This window comes from Schistocerca piceifrons, chromosome 5 (genome assembly GCF_021461385.2).
Source record: "Schistocerca piceifrons isolate TAMUIC-IGC-003096 chromosome 5, iqSchPice1.1, whole genome shotgun sequence".
NCBI classification, from domain to species: Eukaryota; Metazoa; Arthropoda; class Insecta; order Orthoptera; family Acrididae; genus Schistocerca; species Schistocerca piceifrons.
Window position 1 is genome coordinate 355653908 of NC_060142.1, and position 24081 is coordinate 355677988.

Sequence of the window (24081 nt, forward strand, 5' to 3'; positions counted from 1 at the left end):
TACCTTTAGAGTTTTGACATAATGGTCCACATGCACGTCGTGTTTAGTTGTAATTTTTCGGATAGCAGAAGGACGATACAAGGAAAGTAACAGGTCTCAATGAAAGCGTAACTAGGAACATGCTACGTATTTTTGCTTTTGTGCTATTTGTAAGGCTAAACAATTACATTACAGTTTGTTTTATCTGAAATATTGGCAGTTTTTAAATCGCTTGCTTATATTTTAAGGGTTTTAATACATTCAGTATTAACAGGCGTAACTTAATTATGTGTTTTTAACCAATTTTGATCAGCTTCGGTTTTTCTTCGAATAGTATGTTAGTTATGAAAGTGCTCCTATACGTAGAACATGCTACTTGTCGCTGATAACAAGTGCCTTTATTCATTTGAGTGCTGTTACAGAAACTACATTCTGCTTTAAACGTGTGTGTGTATGAAACTTTACGTTCTTCTCGTAATACGATTCTACAATGTTGTATGTGTTATATTCAAGTAGTACACAAATATTCGCTCCGCTTCAGAACTTGTTTAGAACACCTAGTAAATCTTATAACGTCATTTCGTTTCAGAAAATCGTAGTGGAACAACATACAAACTGCCCTCTTACCTCACTATATGTCAGGTTTCAGTACAAGATGCACCTTTGCCAGTCTAGTAACGTATGTCTGTGGCCAAACCGCACACAAGCTCATCCGAAGCGAAGCAATCCTATTGGCTCCCGCTACCCTGAAATGCAACTGGTTCTTCAGATTTCGGGCCGAGCTGTTCCTAAAGCCGTCGGCACACGGACCGTGCATCCGAACGTTGAGCGTGCCGAGTTGCTGACGTCATGGCGTGGAACAGCACGGTCGGGAGTCTTTCCGAACGTGCAGAGCAATATCGTGGCATGTCAGATATAATGAGCGTGCGTCTGAGCGTTGACCAATGAGATGGCATAACGCCACCTACGTCACACGCACGCCGTCTCCTTTCAGCGCAGAGTTGTGAGGCGCCATGTTGGCAATCATTTCAAGCCTATATGTATATATGCCGTTTCTGAACACCAGCGAATTGAGAATCAGTGGAAAACTCGTTGTTACTTGTGTGATGCGTTGCAATAAAATAATGAGAAACATCATATTCGTGGCAAAAGAATTATTGTAACTTGCGTATTATGAGAGTTGGCTATTTGAAGGCAGCGACACACTGAAGATCCACCCAAAACGCATTGCTCTTGGTACAATTTGTTATAATTAAATTTCAATTAGTAACATAATTATCTACGATTAACGTTTTTAGCAAAGGGTAACACAATATGTTTACGTCCAAGGAGCCTAATGATGGTTTAGCGTAATGAGTAGCGTCCCAGACTGGTCAGGAATCTTCATTTGGGCGGTGGTTCGCGCCTCAACACTTCCAACGATTTTTTTTTTCCTAACATTTACGTATTCATTAGGTTCTGATACTTTATTAGTTTAATATTAGTATATGCTATAATATTTGATGTTATGGAAATATAAGTTCACCTTTTTGACTTTGTTCGATTGGCTTAATCTACAGGACAGTTTGCACTACTGGTATAAAGATATTTTGCTCCTTTTTCTTTTACGCTTTCTAATTCATATGTTACAATGGTTCTGCTACTGGGTAGGAACAGTGATCAAGTAAGACTGACCTTTGGGTTTTACTAAAATGTGGGAGTGATGAAATAATGTTTATCTTATGCGGAGAAGTATTCCAAATTTGTACCGCACTGTTTGTAATGGAACTTTTATAAGCCTGTGTCCTTTTCGTGGATGATGGAGGAAATGTGCGTTTTAACAGAGCTAACGTGGGAATTTTACGCGCGCCCGTTGAGTAAACAGTGTGATTTACAAACTAGAAACATCCCTCAACTGTCGCAGGAGTGCGTTGCGATCGCGTATACCACGTTGGGGCCGCGCGTACCGTATGCACAAGTCGCATCGCTCCTGAGCAACGCAGCACGTTGAACATGGCACGCTCAACGTTAACGTTCGACAGCACGGTCCGTGTGCCGACGGCTTAACGCTAGATACTTCATGGCCACAGCTCTATCTCTTTGGTAGCGCTCCAGAGGTAAAGCGGCGCGGCGCGGAGCTGTAGGGCTGGCAGAGCGGCAGCATCCCCGCAGCAGAAGCAGCGGGGTAGGACGGGACAGCGCAGCGCAGGACAGGCGGCGTTGCCAGGGGATGCTGGCGCCGCGCCGCGCCGCGCACACCGGACTGGTGCCGCCAGCGCAGCGGCGTGGCGTGGTGTGGCGTCACGCATTAGGCCCGTCCACCCCGTCTCGGCTCGCCAGCCCATTCCCCCCATTAGGGAGCAGAGCTGCCGCGTTAATGAATTCTGCGCTCTTTCTGCCGACGCACTGCGCTCTGTTCTACTGTACGGCATAGTCGCGTCGCTCTGCAAGTGACGCCGAATACACCCGGAAACGTCCGCGTCACCTTCTACAGTCCCACAGCTCACAGTGTATGACATACAGCACATACTTCCAGTGTATTCGTTCTATTGGGTGTATAGTGCTAGGTTATTATCAAGGAGGCCCCTAGGAAGTATGACAGGACCGCTATATAAGGTGAATATTAATAAAACCGACCAGAGGCAGGCACCAATTCCTGACTGGAAATGGAGGAAAAAAGGTCCTACGAACATGTGTCCGGAAATGGACGGTGTGCGTGCAACGACAACAAATCGTCCTCGAACGCAGTACGGAGCTATATCGTATCCACGTCACAACAAATGTTCAAAATGGCCCGCGTGGAATGCAATGCATTTGTCCACACGTCGCATCATGGATTGCTGCACTCTTTCGTACGTTCCGGACACTCTCCGAATAGCCTCACGGGCGCCATGAACACGCTGTTGAAGAGTCTGCACATCAGATGCCTCTACAGGTAAAAATCCTGGAGTTTTTAGTCAGGTGATTTAGCAGACCTTGCTACCTGGCCTCCGCGTCCTATCCAACATCCGGGCAAGATGCCACTGAGGCGTCAGTGAATTGTAACGAGGAAGTGGGGTGAGGCTTCGTCTTGCAGAAACCACGTAGCATGTTGTATTTCCAAAGGCATATTCCCAAGCAGCCCAGGCAGAGTGTTCCGCCGGAAGTCCAGATACGTTCCTCCGTCGAGCAGTTTTGGAAAAATAACCGGTCCAAGTATGTGGTCCCCAAGAATACCTTCCCTCGCATTGATGCTGAACCGATGCTGATGAGACGCCTCAACCATTCTCCTGAGGACTCACAGACGACAAATATGCAGATTGGTGACGCCAGTTCTGGTAAAGGTTGCTTCGTCGGTAAGGAGGACTGGTGACAAATCTCATAATTGTCGTGGTCTGGTGCAAAAACCATCGACAAACTCCTTCTCACAGTGGAAAATCCGCTGCTGATAATCCTCGCCCTCGTTGCAGGTGTTAGGGATAGTAGCGGTTGTCACGCACGATACATATAATCAGGCTTTGGCTTACATGATGTTGGCGGGGCCGCTTGCCTGGACCTTGTACTAGGGTTCGTCTCAGTATCCTATAGAACCAGGTCACTAAATCTGGTGTACGCGTAGTCCGACGCCACCCTGCACGTTCGTCTGTCTGAAAGGATCCATAATCACACAAACGTCCAAAAAGGACTTGAAATATTGTGGGATGTGGTTGGTGTCCATGAGGGAAGTGTTCTGGTACGGCTGTGCTCTCTCTCGACCGTTTGCGAGTGCACCATTTCAACTTGTTCCCAACATGAATACACTGCGTCAGTCACACAGCCTGCAAGACGCGCGGAACGCACGGCACGTGGTCACAGAACTTTCATTGGTCGGCGTCATCTAGCGTGGAAACGACGCATTTTCTGACATGTTCATAGGACCTTTTTTTCCTCCAACTTAAGTCAGTAATCTGTCCGTGCAGTTTGTCGTCTTTATTAATGTTCACCCTGTATATAGGGTGTTTAAAAATTACACGACAAACTTTAGAGGTAGGATCCTTACACCAATACAAGAAAAAAAGTCTAGTAAACACGGCCTATAAAACGTATACCGTAAGAGCAACGAGCACTTGTTCATCTTCGATACTACGAAACAAATCTCTTCTACTGCAGCCTCTTTGCTCTCCGTATTTTGGGAGGAGGTAGAATGGACCAAAACCAGAACAAAGTATACTAAAAGTGGACTCTAAAATGCATGCCTTAAGAGCTATGAGTTCTTGATCAAAAGAGTGTTTCACACTAACGAAGATGGACAAGTGCTCATAGCTCTCAAAGTATGCATTTTAGACCCAATGTTTATCGGACAATTTTTTCCTTGTTTAGGTGTAAGGAACCCGTCTCAAAAATTTGCCGGTGTAATTTGGTAACGCCCTGTATAAAAGGCAACTCACTGACTCACCATCGCCCAGCCCAAACTGCTAAGGACAGAAACATCTTATACTGCAAACGCCGTTTACGGAGTTTTTTTCGAAATTCCACCCGTAAGTGAACGAAATGGGGGATGAAAGGTTTTTTGAAAGTATTTCGCTATTAAGGCAACTATGAAATAGTCCAACGAAAATTGGTATTTGGTTTCTCTGTCAGATATACAGAAACGCATGTTTCTACAATTTTGGAAATTGACCTCTGTGTGGGTGAAATTTTTAAAATACTTTATTAAAGAACTACTAAGGTTTTTATAAAGCTACATCTATGACAACTGGTATTCGACTTTTCGATTACAAATTTAAAAAATACGTGTTTCAATGTTTTTGGCAATTCGACCACTAACGGGGTGAAATAGAGGATGAAATATTTTATGAAAATATTTCATTATAAAGGCATTTTTAAAACTAAATCTATGAAAATTTGAATTCGGCTGCCTCGTGGCCGTTAACGTCCCGGTTACTTGCCCTGGCCGTTGACGTAAATTTCAGGCAGTGTAGTTTCCTCATCGTGTTGTTGCTGTCCAACACGGTGTATAGTTTGACAGCTCTATGTATGATTGGTTGTGGGCGCCAATATCTTCTACGATGTTCCGTTGAAGTCCCTGTTGTGCCCTGGTCGGGTGAAGTGGAAGTTATCTTCTTGTCGGTGGGTCCGTTGACTGTCGGTCGGTTGGGTTGTCGCCGGATCGAGAATGGTTGGCCCGACTGCCTGTCTCACCTAAGCGAGCGTTAGTGTTTGAATTCCAGGCCGACCCTCGGAACTTCTGAGCGCCCTTGTGTGTACTGCGTTTTCTTGTTTGTTCTTGTTGTTTGTACTCGTATGGCTTCTAGCCGATTTTAAGATAAAGGTTGTTTTGCCCTTAAGGCATGCCGGCCGGGGTGGCCGAGCGGTACTAGGCGCTACAGTCTGGAACCGCGCGACCGCTACGGTCGCAGGTTCGAATCCTGCCTCGGGCATGGATGTATGTGATATCCTTAGGTTAGTTAAGTTTAAGTAGTTCCAAGTTCTAGGGGACTGATTACCTTAGAAGTTAAGTCCCATAGTGCTCAGAGCCATTTGAACCATTTGAACCTTAAGGCATAAGGTTATTTAGGCTTTCAGCGTAATTTAAAGAACTGTTTCACGTAAGACCTTTGGCATTTTAAAAATTTTAATGATGTTGAATTTTAAGTGTTGGACCTTCAACCGATTTTGAGTTGTTTTGCTCTTAAGGCCTTCAGCCTAAATTAAAGAACTGTTGTAAGATAAGGCTTGCCTTTTAAATTTCTGATTATGCTTGCGTTTTAAGTTATTGGCCTTCAGCCGTTTTTAAATTAAGGTGGCTTTTAGCCAATAATTAAGTCCCAAAGATTAAAGCTCTGTGTTTAAAAAAAATTTTTTTGGGAGGCTCTTGTAATGTTTGATCAAATAATATGTATGTTCGAGTGTAACTGACAGCCCTTTATTTTGGCCCCTTTCCACAATTTATTCTATCTGTCCTGTCCTGCCGGTCAAGCTAGGCGTTTCAGTGAGTTCCGAACAAGTTGCACAGTTCCGTGTATATAAACCAATTACCCTACTCCCTTCGTTGCATAGCCTGATTGTAATGTTCACGCTAACACCGACGATGCTTCCCCCAAGTGGATTTGTGTATTGTTAAATCTTCAACTCTTAATGAGTTTTCATCGAACGATTTTTACGTGTATCACGTAAATCATCCAACTATACAGTCACCCAAGCTGTTAATTTCAAATATTTCCAGAATCGTTGAAGCAAACCTTAAAATTCGTCTGGATGAAATTAGAAAGCCGTCGCTAAATTCTGTTCATTCTATTATATTATTATTACTATCGCTATTATATACATCAGCTTCGAGACACTCATATGGTGTCGATACTGGTTTCGACGTATTATCAAGTAATCATCAGATGATTTGAACACGATAAATGTAAACTCATTAACTGAAGAGGCGTGGTGACGAGTTACTACGAAATGTATTCAAATCATCTGACGATTTGGTAACACGTTAAAACCAGTGTCATTACACCATTTGAGTGACCTATAACAAAAATGTAAAAGACTGACACTATATTTCCCTATGACAATATGCCTAGTCTGTTTATCTAGTCTTTTTACACAGTAGTATCAAATATAGTATATTTGTTTTAAACTTCGTTGCTTCCTTTCAAATGGAAGTAAGGTAGTTTACGCTGCTAATGTCGTAAAGCTGAAAGAGAAGACTTTAACGCGTTAAACTGGTGCGCTTCCCGCGCCCGAGTTCCCGGGTTCGATTCCCGGCGGGGTCAGGGATTTTCTCTGCCTCGTGATGACTGGGTGTTGTGTGATGTCATTAGGTTGGTTAGGTTTAAGTAGTTCTAAGTTCTAGGGGACTGATGACCACAGATGTTAAGTCCCACAGTGCTCAGAGCCAAACTGGTACGTAGTTTCGGGGAACTTCGCAGCTGAAATAACTGAAATTCCTGGATAAATACGAGGTTGACAATATTGCTGTGATTAATACTGATGTGACAGAAGACTATATGTCGTTTAGTAAGGGCTTTCTTATAATCTGTCTGGTCAAATATTGACTTACGATGATTAAGTGGTTCTTTCAAAAACATGTCAACTGCTTAGGTGGCTCAGCCTCACTATAGTGGTTGCTTACGGTGCAGAGTAACCAAAAACAAATTAATATTTGTTGTATTAAAAAACCATAGTTGTCTTGTTTGCACAAGTGTGCTCTACTACGCATAACAGAGCACCTATTTAGACAGATAAAAGTAATTTTTATTCACTCCCGTTAGCATTTACATATTATAAAATTTAATTCTACATATTTGTTTCGAGAACCCCTCCTTAGTTCTCATTTACTTCAACGTGGGGAGATTTCTTTTTCTATTTGTTAGCAGATGATACATCGTAGTGAACATTTGTGGCAGGATGCACAAATTACAATCATTTGGGACAGGTGAAAATTGTGTGCCGGATCGGGACTGACCTGGACCATGGAGCTTCGGGTGCAGTGCTACTGTCCATATGCTCTTGTCTCCAACGCTTAACAGAGACCCTCCTGCTACGCTGCTGGATTGGTACCTCTGGCAGCAACAATACGACGGAGAGTTAGGCTTACTGAAAACCGCAGCATCATAAGTGTTCGGGATCCATTTATTTTTTGGCGAATGGGAAGTTGAATCGGATGAGTGCGTGACTTTCATGCCCAGATAGCGCAATTAATAGCGCCTTCCTGGTAATTGTGAGGATCCTGGTTCTACAGCCGGCCGAGTACACAATTTTAACTTCTCACAAAATTCTGCAATTTCAAAATGTTTTTAGAGAGAAATAACGTCAGATTGTACTGAATCGGCCGTGAAGTGTTTAAGGATACTAGGTTTGCAAGATAGCAAAGGCGTGGGTTCGTCTCCCGATTCACCACACGTGTTACCTGTCAGTCGGTTTTACTGCTGTTTTATCGAAACTAGGGGGTTGAACAATGAACAATTTGTGGATTATAGTGGTGAGAAGGAAAAAAAGCGCAACTACCTTTCAAAGTCTAGATATTGTTGGTTGATGGTGATATAATGCATTGATAAAATCTGTTTACACTTTTTCCCCAACATCCATAACCACTTTTCGTTGTATGTATAAAGACGTAGTCCCCGCTAGTTAATACACTTCGTGTGGCGGGGACTGTAGCTGTTGATATACACCAAAGAAGATAAAAGCCGGCTGATGAAACATTTTAGAAAAAGTTGCCTAAGTCCCGGCGCTTTTTACTACAAATGGGAGCAGCCAGCTGTGGATACGTGTTTTCGAATCCAACCACGAACAGATAGACAAAGCTTTAATTACTATGCCTGCTGAAAATTAAGTTTAGTGCGGCTGGCAAGTAAATGTGATTATGTTAGCATAACTATGTGGCAGCTAGTGTAGTTTACTGGGTACTGTTACGTTTCGCAAGAGAAGGCAAAAATTGTAAAACTCGACCCAATTTCCGTTTTTCTAAAACGCCTACTGTCTGATTTTTGTGCCTTGTCTGAGATGTTTATAATGGAGGCGACTTTACAACACTGAACTTCACAGGTAGTTTTATAATGGAGAGCGACTTTACAACAGTGAACTTCACAGGTAGTAATCTGCTGATAAAATGTCAATAAGTACATCAGCCGCTCGTCTTGCTACGTTTCAAGTATCGTGCAGGTGTCTTTTCATTCACTGGCTTGCGAGCACTTCTGTCTGACTCGAGTAGAGTTTTTGGGAGCCTCCTACCCGCCGCCCACGTTACTTCAGTGGGGAAGCTTGAGGAGTCGTATCGTAAAGTGTGAAACAATATCCCAACTTTCTCACAAATCAGTTTTTCTTGGATACACAGTGAGATCAGATATTATTGCTTGATGAGATCTTTTAGGTCTGAAGTGGTCGACCCGATATTCTTGTTGCAAATCATCAAAATAATTGTGGAATTATGCCAAGAGGCTTGTTTACTGTTCAATGGCTTTCTTGGGCTGCAACACATCCCCCCCGAATGGACGTCTCACGCACCGCGCGTTGCTAGCAAAAAATGAAAGACGGAGGTTTAAGGAAAACCGCTTAAAAAAAAAGGAAAATCTGAAATACGAAATATTAAGTCCGCGTATTATTTAAATACAGAGCACGGCTCAAAGTTCCCGACACCGGTGTCTTCCCAGAGACATTTCTTGGGATATTTTATCAGTGCCACATGATAAGCCGACCTTGTGTAGGCCAGACGTTTTCAGTACGACTGAAAACAACTTCATCTTCCTGTGCTTGTGGTAAAAACATTTTGCTGACCCGCAATATGCCAAGGCTGTCACATCCAGACCTCTCGGGAAATGCTGCAAAAAAGGATGTCAGTCAAAAAGGAATGTGTGGTTCATCACACAAAATACTCCGCTCGTGTCTCCAACATTTAGTGCCTGTACAAATCAGAACTATCATGAATAGAAATATACGTAATTATAATTTTGTCCTGGCCACCGTACGAGTGGTGATAAGTGCATTCCACAAACAGAATAAAAGCGGCAGACGCATTTTAGATTTAGATGATGGTCCATCTTTGGAAAGTGCGAATGATAACAGCATTATACATTCACTGTCGGATCGATGAGATTACCGGTGTTGAAGCGACACAAAGATCAACTGCTCGTGGGTTTACAAGAGAGAACAGCTGAGAACTTGGGAATGATGACGCGCGAAGTCAGTTAGCCGCCCAAACTGAACGAGAAATTGCTGGAAAAGCAACGCTGGTGATTCCGTAGCGATGAAGAACTATGTGTTTATCATTTTATCGGTGGTACGTATAATAATTCCAATACCAAAGAAAGCAGGTGTTGACAGATGTGAAAATTACCGAACTATCAGTTTAATAAGTCACAGCTGCAAAATACTAACGCGAATTCTTTATAGACGAATGGAAAAACTGGTAGAAGCGGACCTCGGGGAAGATCAGTTTGGATTCCGTAGAAATGTTGGAACACGTGAGGCAATACTAACCTTACGACTTATCTTAGAAGTAAGATTAAGAAAAGGCAAACCTACGTTTCTAGCATTTGTAGACTTAGAGAAAGCTTTTGACAACGTTAACTGGAATACTCTCTTTCAAATTCTGAAGGTGGCAGGGGTAAAATACATGGAGCGAAAGGCTATTTACAATCTGTACAGAAACCAGATGGCAGTTATAAGAGTCGAGGGGCATGAAAGGGAAGCAGTGGTTGGGAAAGGAGTGAGACAGGGTTGTAGCCTCTCCCCGATGTTATTCAATCTGTATATTGAGCAAGCAGTAAAGGAAACAAAAGAAAAATTCGGAGTAGGTATTAAAATTCATGGAGAAGAAGTAAAAACTTTGAGGTTCGCCGATGACATTGTAATTCTGTCAGAGACAGCAAAGGACTTGGAAGAGCAGCTGAACGGAATGGACAGTGTCTTGAAAGGAGGATATAAGATGATCATCAACAAAAGCAAAACGAGGATAATGGAATGTAGTCAAATTAAATCGGGTGATGCTGAGGGGATTAGATTAGGAAATGAGACACTTAAAGTAGTAAAGAAGTTTTGCTATTTAGGGAGTAAAATAACTGATGATGGTCGAAGTAGAGAGGATATAAAGTGTAGACTGGCAATGGCAAGGAAATCGTTTCTGAAGCAGAGAAATTTGTTAACATCGAGTATAGATTTAAGTGTCAGGAAGTCGTTTCTGAAAGTATTTGTATGGAGTGTAGCCATGTATGGAAGTGAAACATGGACGATAACCAGTTTGGACAAGAAGAGAATAGAAGCTTTCGAAATGTGGTGCTACAGAAGAATGTTGAAGATAAGGTGGGTAGATCACGTAACAAATGAGGAGGTATTGAATAGGATTGGGGAGAAGAGAAGTTTGTGGCACAACTTGACTAGAAGAAGGGATCGGTTGGTAGGACATGTTTTGAGGCATCAAGGGATCACAAATTTAGCATTGGAGGGCAGCGTGGAGGGTAAAAATCGTAGAGGGAGACCAAGAGATCAATACACTAAGCAGATTCAGAAGGATGTAGGTTGCAGTAGGTACTGGGAGATGAAGAAGCTTGCACAGGATAGAGTAGCATGGAGAGCTGCATCAAACCAGTCTCAGGACTGAAGACCACAACAACAACAACAACGTATGTCTCATCGGATTCGCAGAAATCAGTGTTAATACATTACTCTAAAGTCTTCCTCGACGTCATTGCCTCAAGAACCAGCAGCGAATCCTGTCTCCGTCTTTCTGCGTCAGCATTTTTTTTTTTTTTTTTTGGCCTTCTCATTCCGGGTCTCCCAAAAACTGTTTTTCCATGTGGTATATATTTCAAGACTTAGTGGTAATCGCCGGTCTTACTCAAAAGGTAAATAAGTATAGCTTTCATCGATCCTAAGGTTGTCTTGAGGACCCACAGTGCTTTACTAGGCTTGCTCCTATTGGAGGTGGTACATCCTTACCTTCCTCCGACCTCAGTACCCAATTACACGAAGACGTGAAGTTCAACGTGGAATCAATCACGGTGCAGCTCGTAATTTTACACATTAACAAACATTTTCAGAGGTGAAAGAAACGATAAAAATCCCAGGATTGACTAGGGATCAAACCTCAGATATATAGATCTGTAGATTGGCATTTCACCACCTAATAACACTCTAAAGGTATGTCAGTATAAAAGACATGGTTCTGGTCCTGCGCCAGCTTCTAAAGTGTCTAGTACAGAATACTACATATCCACATTAGTGATTTCGAACCTTAGCTGATTCCTAAAATTAGATTCCGACAAGCTTCCCTAGCGACTGTATATCAGCATAAAGGGTGGGTTGAAAACTTTTAATACTAATAAACCATTTACATCTCATAAGTCGATGTTTCATACACTCACAGACACTTCGATTAGATATTTCAAGGCGACGAACACTCAATGATGTTTCAGTGTATTAATCTATCAAGTTGCTTACTTGCTACAAGAATTATCCCTCCTGTCAATCGACATCAAACAAGCTGTGAACTAAATTTCATGTTTAAAACATTGCGTCACCCACTAGAAGCAATGACAACACATATGCTTATTTTTGTTTTGGAAATTTGTACGCTATTCATAATATTCATAAATCGAGGGCCGTGTGCGTCTTATCACTGATGTGATTATCAGATATGTTCCACCGTTTCGCTTCGTTTCGGGACCGGAAATAGGCGGGCGGTAGAGTTCAGGTCTCTGACGTGTCATTCATAACTGAAATCAAGCACTGACTAGGAAAAAAATAAATAAGTAATAACAGCCATAGTAGACGCACGAAAGTTAGATAGGCTTATCCATAAACATAGTATTACGCGTTCTGTGGGTTCGTGATTATTTCAGTGGAAGTCTGATTACAGCATACTATCTGGGTTTGCGTAAGGATGGTCCTCTTGGTATGATTACAGGCAATAATGACGTGTCATTGTTCAGCCCGGTACTCTACTCCGACTAGGAATAATGAAGTCTTCAAGAAACTGCCACCTGACACGTTGTGCAGTATTATTGCACCCGACAATTCTGGTCCCTGTCTAAATGAAAAACAAATAACAATAGCGACGATTTTTTTTGCTAGCAAATTTAATGCAAGTAGATGGGTTATCATCTCATGGAAGAGTCAAGCGCAACGCCATACGCTGTTCTTATGATTATTCAGCCCATTCTCTGCCTCTGTCGTTACGGTACTCCAGGAGATACTAGTTTAATATTTTTGTTAAACTGTTACTCTCCCACAAGACTTCTCATGCAGGAAGCACTGTATGACCACTTATCTAAATACAGTCGTGTGGATAACAGTTACTACACGTAAGATAAGAAATCGCTGCGGGCCGGAGTGGCCGAGCGGTTCTAGGCGATACAGTCTGGAACCGCGCGACCGCCACGGTCGCAGGTTCGAATCCTGCCTCGGGCATGGATGTGTGTGATGTCCTTAGGTTAGTTAGGTTTAAGTAGTTCTAAGTTCTAGGGGACTGATGACCACAGAAGTTAAGTCCCATAGTGCTCAGAGCCATTTGAACCATTTTTGAAATCGCTGATAAATATTCGATCTGCGGGTCACATTGGTGAGAACGAACTAAGTTGTACACGTGCTTAGCAAATAAGTTATTAGTGAAAAAGGGCTGAAGTAATGCTGTGACTGATGGACGATAGTTCGAAGTATAAAGCAAAGGAAAGTCAGTGGTTGTTGTTTCTTTACGAATCAACCGCTATTATAGAATACAAAGTTCAATGTTCATTCACAACACTTTAAGGTATCCTCTGCTATCGTTAACAGTTGCAGCGTTTATTTTTGGAAGGTGGGAACAGTATATTGAAGGCACATATTGCAGTCGACAAAATTTTGCGCAAAAAATCATTATTGCTGATATCTGAACATGAAACATGTTAGGATGCAAACGACATTCCAGAGATGATAGAATACAGATAAAATACCCTATTCTAACAGCAAATCCGCTGTACTGAAGTATTGTGAAGAACCACATCTCAGTTGTCATGGTTGCGCGCATTACCTTCCAGATAGTAACATCATGTTTTTGAAGGTTGAAATTAAAGTTTTGGGTTGTAATTTATTACCTTATGTGCCACTGTATATGCATCAAATCTGATACAAACACCTTACATTTTCCGATTTTCAGAAGAACGCCGCCAAGTACTGGTCCGAATCACTTCGGCATACCGCCAACTTTCCCCAGCTACGGGCTCACAGTTTTCAGAAATGTCTCTTACACGATGCTGGGATTGGAGAGCGCAATGGCACTGCCTCCCAGCTTTTTTGACAAAGGGCAAATGAGGTATGTTTTACAATTGCTTACCTCCAACCTATTAATGTGACTGTAAAAAAGGATGCATGCTATAAATGTAGTGTTGTGCGTCGTTATGAGCGGACCTGGAATGAAATGGAGAAGAATCCCGGTATCTACTCCTCTCGAAAGGCACCAAAAAGGCAGCAGAGTTCAACGTCCCCAACGAATCGCCGTCAACTGCCTCAGGTAAGCTCACTGTGAGCGACACAGTGAGAAGCGCAGCGCTTGAAACTCGACAGTCTGTGTACAGTTTGTTACGAAAAGCTCCACACGTCTGGTTTTTCATCTTGGTAGGCAAATACTGACAGTCTTTCTTTTTTTTTTTGGCTGGTTCGAACACTTTAGTGCTTTTCTAGGCAATGCGCTATTGGAGATAAAAAGTGCCTTTGCTTTCGCCAACTTCTGAACCGATCTGTCCAGTCATTTATATGGGGAGGAGTGGGGGCGGAGTCTACGGCTTAATATGGACTCCGAACTCTTTACGTAACTAAATTTTTCAAATATAATTTGTTAAGAGATAAGAGTGGAATATTTGCTTGTCGGATGGAGACGTCAAGCCCGGTGTCCCCTTGGTGTTATTGCAGAAGAGTAGATTATGTGCTGGTAGCTGGTTTCACCCTATCCCTGTCATCATAAGACACAAACACAACACCGAACTATAAACACACCCATTACAGTTACCTACACTCAACAGATACACTTACGACACAACTCTCTCACGTCGCGAGGCAAGAGTCCATTTCGCGCGGAGGAAGCAAATTGTTCCCAGTTTACAGGCTCCTGAACACCCATCGGTGTCTCCCAGCTAGTAATACATTATTTTCTTCTTTCTATATGACTACCTCAGTGGATACTTATGGAGAAATGATTCTGACTTCGTTTAAATGTGCAGCAGAAGTTAGGGCACGCTTACGCTTCGCGAGGGATAAGTGTTGTGTACTTCACAACCATTGCTTAATATTTTTATAATGGTAAATATTCCTTACATCCCACATAGCTCTTCGTGTTCTACTGAAGCATTCTGAGAAATCAACTATTTTATGAAAGAAAATAATTACTTTCCACGCCGCCTCAGTTTTGGAACCTTACGACCCATTGAGTAATTGAGTGAGTGAGCTTCCGTAACACTACAATAAACTGAAATTTGTCCCGGGAATATAAAGTGACGGCGTTACAAAAAAACAAGGGATGCGACTAGAGCACAGCTACCGGCAGCGTTTGGCTTCTTACCAACGGATCTCTTAGGCAAACTAATATTTACAGCCAGATTGTTTATTCCTGCTTCTTTTATTACGCTCACACAATTAAACTATAGTGCGTCTGAAGTTTTCAATATTTCCTGCACGATGAGTCATCATAATAACGCGCCCGACAAATCTGAAATCCAAGATGACAGTGCAGGGCGTTCGGCCAGTTTCCTTTACGTGCTCTAATTCGTTACAAAAACAATTTATCCTGTGGCAAACTTACACAGCCATATATCGTCGCTGCCCGAAAAGTTATTGTAAGTCTGTGAAATCCCCCCCGAGCATAAGAAAGAGCAACATTTATTTGGAATTTCCCGTCTTTTCTTGTAAGCATAGTGATTCACCTGCAAGCGAGCTTTATCGTCAAATTATCGCGGTGATAAAGCACCTGTGCACTCACTGCACACGAGATAGTGCACTAAAGATGCACACAAAACAAGGTAGTTGTTTGACACTGCGTGAAGTTCCGATCGTTAAATCATTAAAAAAGTTATTGAAACCTTTGGTTCTCGTCACCTAACGCCATCCACTGAAAGACATCCGGATATCCCGACGTCCTCTTCCCCTCACTAACTGTGCATAATCCCTAGCTTTTCCCCAGTCTGCCACAATATGGGCGAGCCACGTTCAGTGTGGAGCAAGGCCTGGGGGCGACTTTGGCATTCAATTGTCCTTAAGAGCGGTTCTACGTTTCTACTTTTTTCTGGCGTTCGTTGTTTCACAGCCCAGCGAGCACCAGCAACTGATCCCCCCCCCCCCCCCCCCCCACTTCTGTCAACCGTCCTCCGTCTGGCACCACAGGTGAAACTTTTCTTTTTATTTCACGGAACGTAGGTCAAACTTTATTTCACGTTTCGTGTCTGCAAGGGCACACCAAGTGCAACAAGGCTAAATCTGAATTTCGTCGGAGAAATTATAGAATCAAAGCTGAAAATTATATTTTATAGTCTCTGTAACGCTTTGTATATCGACAACTTGGATTCAAATTCTTAACATCAAATTACGCAGTCCACGTATCACCGTCCGCTGTGTCTTTACGGAATACAGGGTGTTCCGAAACTCTTCGTTCAGATTAATACTGGAGGTAGAGAACAAAAACAAATATATTTACATAAGGAACATACGGTCTCTGAAATCAACTTGTAATGTTAGAGAACATTTTTTTGTGGTACTGAAGGAAGCTGTTGTCATTGTAGCTGGCTGCTAATGTGTACTGACATTCAAATATCTACAATTCGCATGTTTGGGTATATGTGAATCCACGAGGTACTCGATCTCACGCTTATCAACAGCGATTCGGTGTTAGTGTGTGGGCCGGCATCCTCGTTGATAGGTTGGTTGGATCATACGGTCTTCCGTATCACCTCAACACACGGAGATATCCCATCTTCATGGAACGTGTGTTGCCAGAGATGCTGGAGGATGTACCCCTGAACGTTAGACAAAACACGAAGGGGCGCCAGCTCATTTCAGCATTGCTGTAAGGAACCATCTGAGGGCCACCTTCTGGAATCAATGGATCGGCCAAAGTGGCACCGTGGGTTTCGTCATCCAGGTCATCTGATCTCACGTGTCTGGACTTCTTCTTCTGGGGGCATAAGAAGCAGCTGGTGTATGGAACCACTGTCGAAACAGACCAAGACCTCGTTGTTAAACTTACCTTGTTGCTGGTACCATTGTGGACAAGCTACAATTACTGGTCCGACGAGGTACTGCTTGCATACAGGCCAATGGTGACATTCCTGTGAATGCCACTGCTGTAATTAGCATCAGAAATTGCCGTCAGAGATCATATATACCAGGACTAAATAGATTTGTTTTGGTGTTCTCTACCACCGGTATTAATTTGAACTAATACTTTAGGGACACCCTGGATAAATCAATATTTGTTCTATAGCAAGGCTTTCACTATAACGCAGCAGTTTCCGTAACATACAACGTAAGAACAGTTCACAACGTAAGCACGTATGTAGGCTTCCGCGTCTCGTACTCATTTCATGAAAACCCTTGCGGGTAAACTGCCTTTCAATGTATTCCAGACACTATAAAATATACTGTTCACTAGTTACTGTTGTAATTCACTACAATCTTCTGGTAAATGGTTCACAAGCATCTTATGTAGGCTGCCGGCCAATTTACACACGATTCTGCGAATTGTGTTTAATTACTTGTTTCACGTCCATGCAGCTATGGGTCAGAGCGCTCGCACATGTCTTTTTGCGTACACACTCATCCCCGCCTTCTTTTAGGGACATTAAGTGAAACCAAAAGCAATATGCTATATCAATATATCATCAGATCATCACGTATTCCATGGATTAAGATGGTATGATTATTTAACTACTTCATATGGCGGGAGAAGAAATGAGTTTCCGTACGATGGCACTTTGAAATCCCTCGTAAGAAATGCATTTAAAAACAAACAAGCGTCAGTAATTATGCTGTTTAACCATTTCTGTTTATAAAAATATTCTACTTCATGTTGATATTCTGGTGTCATTGCTCTCGTTCTCTTCTGCAACAGGAGACGGTGACGGTAATAGAAATGCCACTGTTTTGGATAGACAACTGCCTCGATCTTACAGCTACATTTGGTTTGGCGTTTATGATTATCACTTGTTTCTTTCCATAACCAAGCGATAAGCTTTCATATCAGGATCCCACCCAAACAATTGCGGCAAGCAGCAGCACAGAAGATAAGAAAAATTTAATCGATTTATATACCTAAATAATGATCGGCGAAAAGTTAAGAAACCTACTTTCATCTTCCAAATTGTCCATAGGCGCCACCACCACGGATTAAATAACATATGAACAATTCGTAGCGTAATTAAAATACAAATACAAATGGAAAGTGGCATTTTTCAGTGTATCAAATAAGATGCTAATACAGGCTAGATCTCATGACACTGGATGACTGCAATAGTGCTTTCACTAATGCCTGTGTTATTTAAAATATATATTTATGCAACGGCATTTTAATAACGAAATATACGCTTTTACATGAGAATTACGACTCCTTGGCAGACAGTTAGGCACGGGCATGAGCGTAGTTCCGCGGTACCCCAGGGCAGGGAGAGTTCTATTCATGTTATGAGGCTAAGCTATGATAATAGCCAGTCATATTTTGATCAAAGCAAACTTCTTGGAAAGGCAAGAAAGTATGCCTTAATTTAGAAAAAAAATCTGCGATTGTTAACTTAACGAAATGGAAAACTTCTGAGGAAGAAAAAAGGAACCTTCAGTTCCACATACAAGATACTTTAAGAGCTAACTGAACATGCTCGCTTCACTCACGGGATTGTACAGTAAGGTATGACGGAATATTTTAAGCAGCCCTCAACTGAGGGCGAGGCGTGGATAATTCAGTCGTCCCAGTCTGGTACAGTTTTAATGTCAGGAAATTTCAGTTCAACGCATACTCTGCTGCAGAATCGAAAGATACTGCAAAGTCAGTCTAAATCTTAGCCTACGAATCTACGAACATTCTCCAGCCCCCTAAACACAGGTGCTACAGAGAAGGTGTGAGTGATGCAACCCTTACAATTCTTACGTGATACGGAATCCTTTCAACGCTCCACGTAACTAGAAGAAAAGTCGAACAATTACTCAACTGTCACGTACAGATCTCCGCAGAATGCAATTGTTGGGTGGGATACGAATTCTGACTTGGACGGCTACGACAACATAAGCTGTTTCCTCTGTTTTTAATTTTTCTGACCATCCAGTATTTCAAAACAGCGCTGCTGACGTTGATTCAGAAAGTATATAGCTACAGTCATCGCAGTTGCTGGCCGATTAGAGGCACGCAAACAGACGCCCGCGCAGAGAAGCCCAGACCACGACGGTCGTGTGCCCCGGTGTCCTTCCGTGGTCCAAATATCCGAGGAACGCCGACGCCGCAGGGGCCGAGTTCCGTTTCGCCAGGAATCTTGACCTGCTGCCTGAGAAGTGATGAATCGCTGCACTCTGCCGACTTTTAAGAATGCAAAGTGGTCGTATATCAAAGCCAATTTTCGACCATGCTTTCCTCGAGAGCTGAATATATTTATCGCCTTCTATACGCTGTTCATAGAAGCCGACATTTCGACTATCTCTCAACTGAAAAGCGGAGTGGCCTCCACGAAGTGGCGCTTGATTTCAGATCAAAGCTTAGGTGCGCCGGCTGAAGCACATCAAATATCACGAACATAAAACTCCGATGGTATCTGTAAACTCTTAAGACAGTAGAACTGGGGAGCATTTGGATGGCTCAGTGATTCATGCATGTCCTTTAGCTTCACTTCATCTGTAGCAGCGTTACTTTGCCTTTCGATGATTATTTGTCCTTTTTCAGCTTTACTGCAGATTCAGAAACAGCAGCTGTTAACGTCATGTGACCAGATCCTGCTGACATGTCAAAGGCACAATTGTCATTGAAAAGACTGGTTCCAGCATCCTAAAGGATGCTTTACGTTCCATATTGGTCTAGTAGACATTGTTCCACGTGGTAACGACGGACCTGCGTTTTTCAGGCTCCTCAGACCGCCATCCGGCCATGTAGGCTGAAACTACAGCTTTACACGATGTACCACGTTTCATAAAACATCTCGCATACATGCTGCATTGGCTCAGTTATAAGACAACAGACCAAGAACATTTAATTCCCCATTAGCATTACAATGTTGGTGACTTCTGTGACCCCAAGCAGGATTAATAGCATTTTACTACCTGCTGCACTAAGGTGGTGAAAACTGTACGTTTCGGAGAGATTCACAGAACATTACAACAGCTTACTGTGATTTATACAATTCCTGTGAGATCAGACATATATCGCCAGATATACTAGAGCCGGTAAAAACTAATGCACAATCCATTGAGCTCAGCAATGAATACCACTACGGAAATGAACTTCCATGGGTAGAAACAATGGTCCTTCACTACCTAACTTTTACCTAACTCCTCTTTCTTGTTTGGGTGCGCCGCCTGTTACGCAAACGTGCCGTAATTGAGCTTTTATGTCAATCCGGAGACAATTAAGTCGGAACATGTTCAGCTCAAAAAAAGATCTCATTTATAAACTCATCAGGACTCATCCGTGTAATGACAGAGGCATTTCAGATGCGTCGCACCTGAAGAACAAAAGGCCATAATTACAGGCAAACACAGAAACATCAAGTTGCATATCACGATGTCGGCAACCGCATGCTCCACTTGGCAGTGGAGATGATTCACGAACGAAGCTGGACTGTGTTCAAGTCCTACCACGCTCCCAATTAAGCATCACCAGAGTCTATTTTGTGAAAGGCATTTCAGAACCGCTAAGAGCTGCCAAGGAAATAAATCTTTATTGACAGCAGGATTCCATCATCAGCTATCCTAGAATATGCAAAGCGCACACCACACCTAATGATGAAATCTGACCACAGTTGCCTCAAGATAGTTACTGTTTTGATGCACCAGTAGGAACGTTGCCACCCAGGCTGTTAATAATTTTATTGTTGATGATGGTCAGATGATCGAAAATGGTAAAGATTTATTTCATCAACAATTGGCAGTCTTGATGTACGATCTTTTTCTCGAATATTTTGGAGCCATGGAGCACCACCTACTTTGGAATTTCTAACTGTATACATAATTGAAATCTCCAGTGACAAGCTCAGTACGTGTGAGAATAAGTTGTGTTATGATCAGCCTCCAGTTTCGCAAACATGCATTCGCGTCATTGAACTTACTGCAACCTACGAAAAATGGGTGGCATACATAGATATTTCAAAAGAAAACACCAGCATTTCTAACCACAAAATATCATTTGTCTAGTTCTTGAGATTATCGAGCCACGGTGGTTTACGCGTTATTTTTGGACCGACACGAAAGTGAGCAACAATTCTCAAGTTCGTGACAACTTTATAATAAGATACTCATTTGAACTCCGATACTAAGTGAACTGTAATTAATTTTCCGGGCTAAATACATCATAGATCAGGCCAATGGCTAGTAAAGCAAACTGTCGGGCATAGAAGCTTAACACGCTGCTGGACGTTTCTCACAAATATTGATCCACAGGACAGCCACATTAGGGTGACTAAAATTCATCCCCTGCGTATGACAGGTGATAATTCATAACGCCCGTGGGTGTCGTGCCATTAGCGTCAAAGTCCATGCGCGAGAACTCCATGCAGCACCAGCAGACGCTAATCCGTCTCTGGGTTTCTTTCTCGCTTGAATTGCCACATACAAAACATTACGCAGAGTTATCACTAGCACTACTGAACCATTTTTAATGATGAGTACAAAAGTTTTATTCCCATCGTTTTTTGTTGGGACTGGTCGAAATAGTGAACGCATAATGTTACGCGTAGACGTCAGCAAAACATTAAATTTGCAAGTGCAGGATGCGAGCAACTCCCTAGGTTGCCGAAATCGTGGATGGCATCTTCAGGCAAATTAAATCACACTCGGAAAACAAGAGAATACTCAACGAATTTTTTTTCACGTTTTCCTCTCTTGTGTCATATACAACTTAGCAAACTTAAAAGAGTAATCTTTTATTGTAATGCATAAGTGCAAACCGTGCGTCGACTCAACAACACTTAGAATTACACATTGGACAGATCATACGCGGACTTGAGTTAGCTGCGTTCAAGGCATCGATGCGACAAGTATTGCTTCCACGCTATAAGCAACGAAGCGACCATGAAATTATCTACCAACGTATCGACTACCTGAACAGCAAACAAAAGCTCACAGAAGATGAAACAATTATGTCTAGAACGTAGACCTTACCATCAATTCTCGATGCTATATCAAAGTATGAAATGTTATAAACAACAGTTAACTACGTTTTCGCATTTCTATGCCCACACAACCATACAATGACGGAAAGCAACAACTGGGAAGTTCAAAATTTGAAACTGTTAACACAGAAAATTGCGCACTCCTGACTCCAAGAACTACTTGTCGCCGCCAACCGTGACGTACGGACGAAATCTTAATACATCAGGTAATGATACAAAGCGCGAACAATATTTGGGAAGTTACCACTCCAGTAATCCTTGTCAAAACGATACGACGAGCGAAACAAAAATTCTGCGCCTTGAATATCACCTCACAGAATGCCAATAAGCGTCACAACTAATTTACACCTCCGCCGTCCGCGCGGTGTTTGCAGTGAACGTGCTATGTAAGATCGTCTAGACACAGCATCGTATGCAAAGTCACAGTCAGGTTTTAACCCAACTGCAAGAAACCAACATATATGTAAGTGCGATTTGGTATTAACATTCCGTCTTGGAAAGCAAAGTCCACTTGTGATGCTGAGAAACGCAATTGAACTTCTCGGTATCACACAGGTTTGCTTAAGACCCGCTTTCAGGTCAAGCACTTGAGATGCCAACAATTCGCAAGACTCGTCCTAATTTCTCTGAAGGAACACACAGGAACATAGCTGTATACATAACTATTACGCAAGTCCGCAAATGGACATAAAATTAATATGAAGCACGATCAAGAACAACTAGAACAGCGCACATTAAAATCCAAACTCATCACCCAACGAAGAAATTTTTTTCTAACTGTTCCAGAACATCACGAACCAAGTAAGAGCGCAGTTCCACGGACACTCATGCACACTTTGTAACTCGCCGCAATGTTGCAGTCGTACATGAGACTAAATACGCAGTCCACAGAATATCTGTACCGACTTACGAAAAATCGATGGGAACACTTAATTCCATTAATCTGTAGTACAAGTGAAATCAAGTTTATTAACTTACCTCACGAACAGCTGTTCTTGATTATTCACACGCCACGAAACGACTGTTGCACCTGCACATGCAAAGCAAAGCTAAGTGACGCAATATTTTTTAGGGTAACCATGAAAATTTACAACAATACTACATACAGTACGCAAAAGCACTGTTCAACTACGGCTTATGCGGCAGGCATGAGTGCAATGCCACTTGATATTTCCGTGATATACCGTCACAGCAGTAAATTATTTCAGTAATTCGTAATAAAACATGTAGAACATACGTAATACTATCACTGCGCCGTGAATCGAGCTCCCTTACCGTGTAAATTTATGGTGCACGTCGTATTATTTCCCCTGTCAAGCATAACAACACTCGTCGCCGCTGCCATGTTTGAATCTAAAACCGCCTGTTCGGAATCCTTTGTTAATTGATAGCAGAAGCTGTGAGCGAAACAGTGCTACCAACGCTCTCATGGCGGGAGAAGTTAATTCAAATACTTTGTATTTAAATGCTAATTTCAATACAAAATAACACTTTAAGTGATAAAAAATTATATGATATAAAATGAAGAGTATTTAACTAGTACATAGGTATTATTTTTCTTTTTGTATAGTATTTAAGTCGATATTTCTCTTACAATGACAGAACTTCGACACAGAAATTTCTCATACCGGTTCGTTCCTTCTGACAAATGGCGGCGCAACCAACCACAGTTTATGTTTTATACACAACCGTACAAAATCACCTTATTTCTCATACTCAAACTACATTTCGTGCAAGAAAGTTGCATTTAATTTTGATATATTTTTAGATTTATACGTTACATGTAGACGAACAGGTGTCATTGCCAAATAACGTGCGAGAGTTTTAGTTTTATGGACCGTGCGTAGTTCATTACTACATTCCTCCTGATTCGTTGACGTTCCTTCTGTTAATTGTCAGAGTTAACCATAACATGGCAAAGATCTTACAAGTTTCGACGGAGCGTGGTAGTGTGCCGAAGTGTATGTGCAAAAAGTGACGGAACGCGTTTTAAACAGTCACATGTACCATAAATACGAAGATGCTAAAATTTGGAAGCAAAAGTGACATTAATGTTAGTTATAAATGTACAGTGCGCTTACTGGAGGACACCGAGATCGTGGAATGCGAATTTCAGGTAAAAGTAAACTGTAAATCGGGCTATATTGCATCTTGTTTGACATTTCGGTAACGTAGATGTTTGTTTACTGTTTGTATGTTCTCCCAGATGGTAAAGTAGCGTGTAGTTGTATACTAAATAATGGAAAATATACCTATTTACCTTCAGTAACACACTAAACGACTTCAGTTCTGTAAGCGAATGTGAATTTACATGAAACCTGTTCGGCGTACCAAATCGTATTTACTC

The 24081-nt window shown here is 42.1% G+C and overlaps 2 protein-coding genes across 2 annotated transcripts in view; one reads left to right on the forward strand and one right to left on the reverse strand.

Moving 5' to 3' along the window:
* The window catches only part of LOC124799267 (glucose-6-phosphate 1-epimerase), a 238182-nt gene extending 215090 nt beyond the window's left edge, over positions 1–23092 (reverse strand). Inside the window, exons 1-2 of the mRNA XM_047262831.1 lie at positions 23010–23092; positions 22713–22764 (exon numbers count right to left, since the gene is read on the reverse strand). Coding sequence (XP_047118787.1) covers positions 22713–22764; positions 23010–23079 — 122 coding nt within the window. The 5' untranslated portion in view covers positions 23080–23092. The remainder of the gene's footprint in view (positions 1–22712; positions 22765–23009) is intronic.
* A 564-nt stretch (positions 23093–23656) lies between these two features.
* LOC124798705 overlaps positions 23657–24081 on the forward strand; it is a 478156-nt gene continuing 477731 nt past the window's right edge. Inside the window, exon 1 of the mRNA XM_047262215.1 lies at positions 23657–23850. The gene's annotated coding sequence lies outside the window, so the exon portion shown is untranslated. The remainder of the gene's footprint in view (positions 23851–24081) is intronic.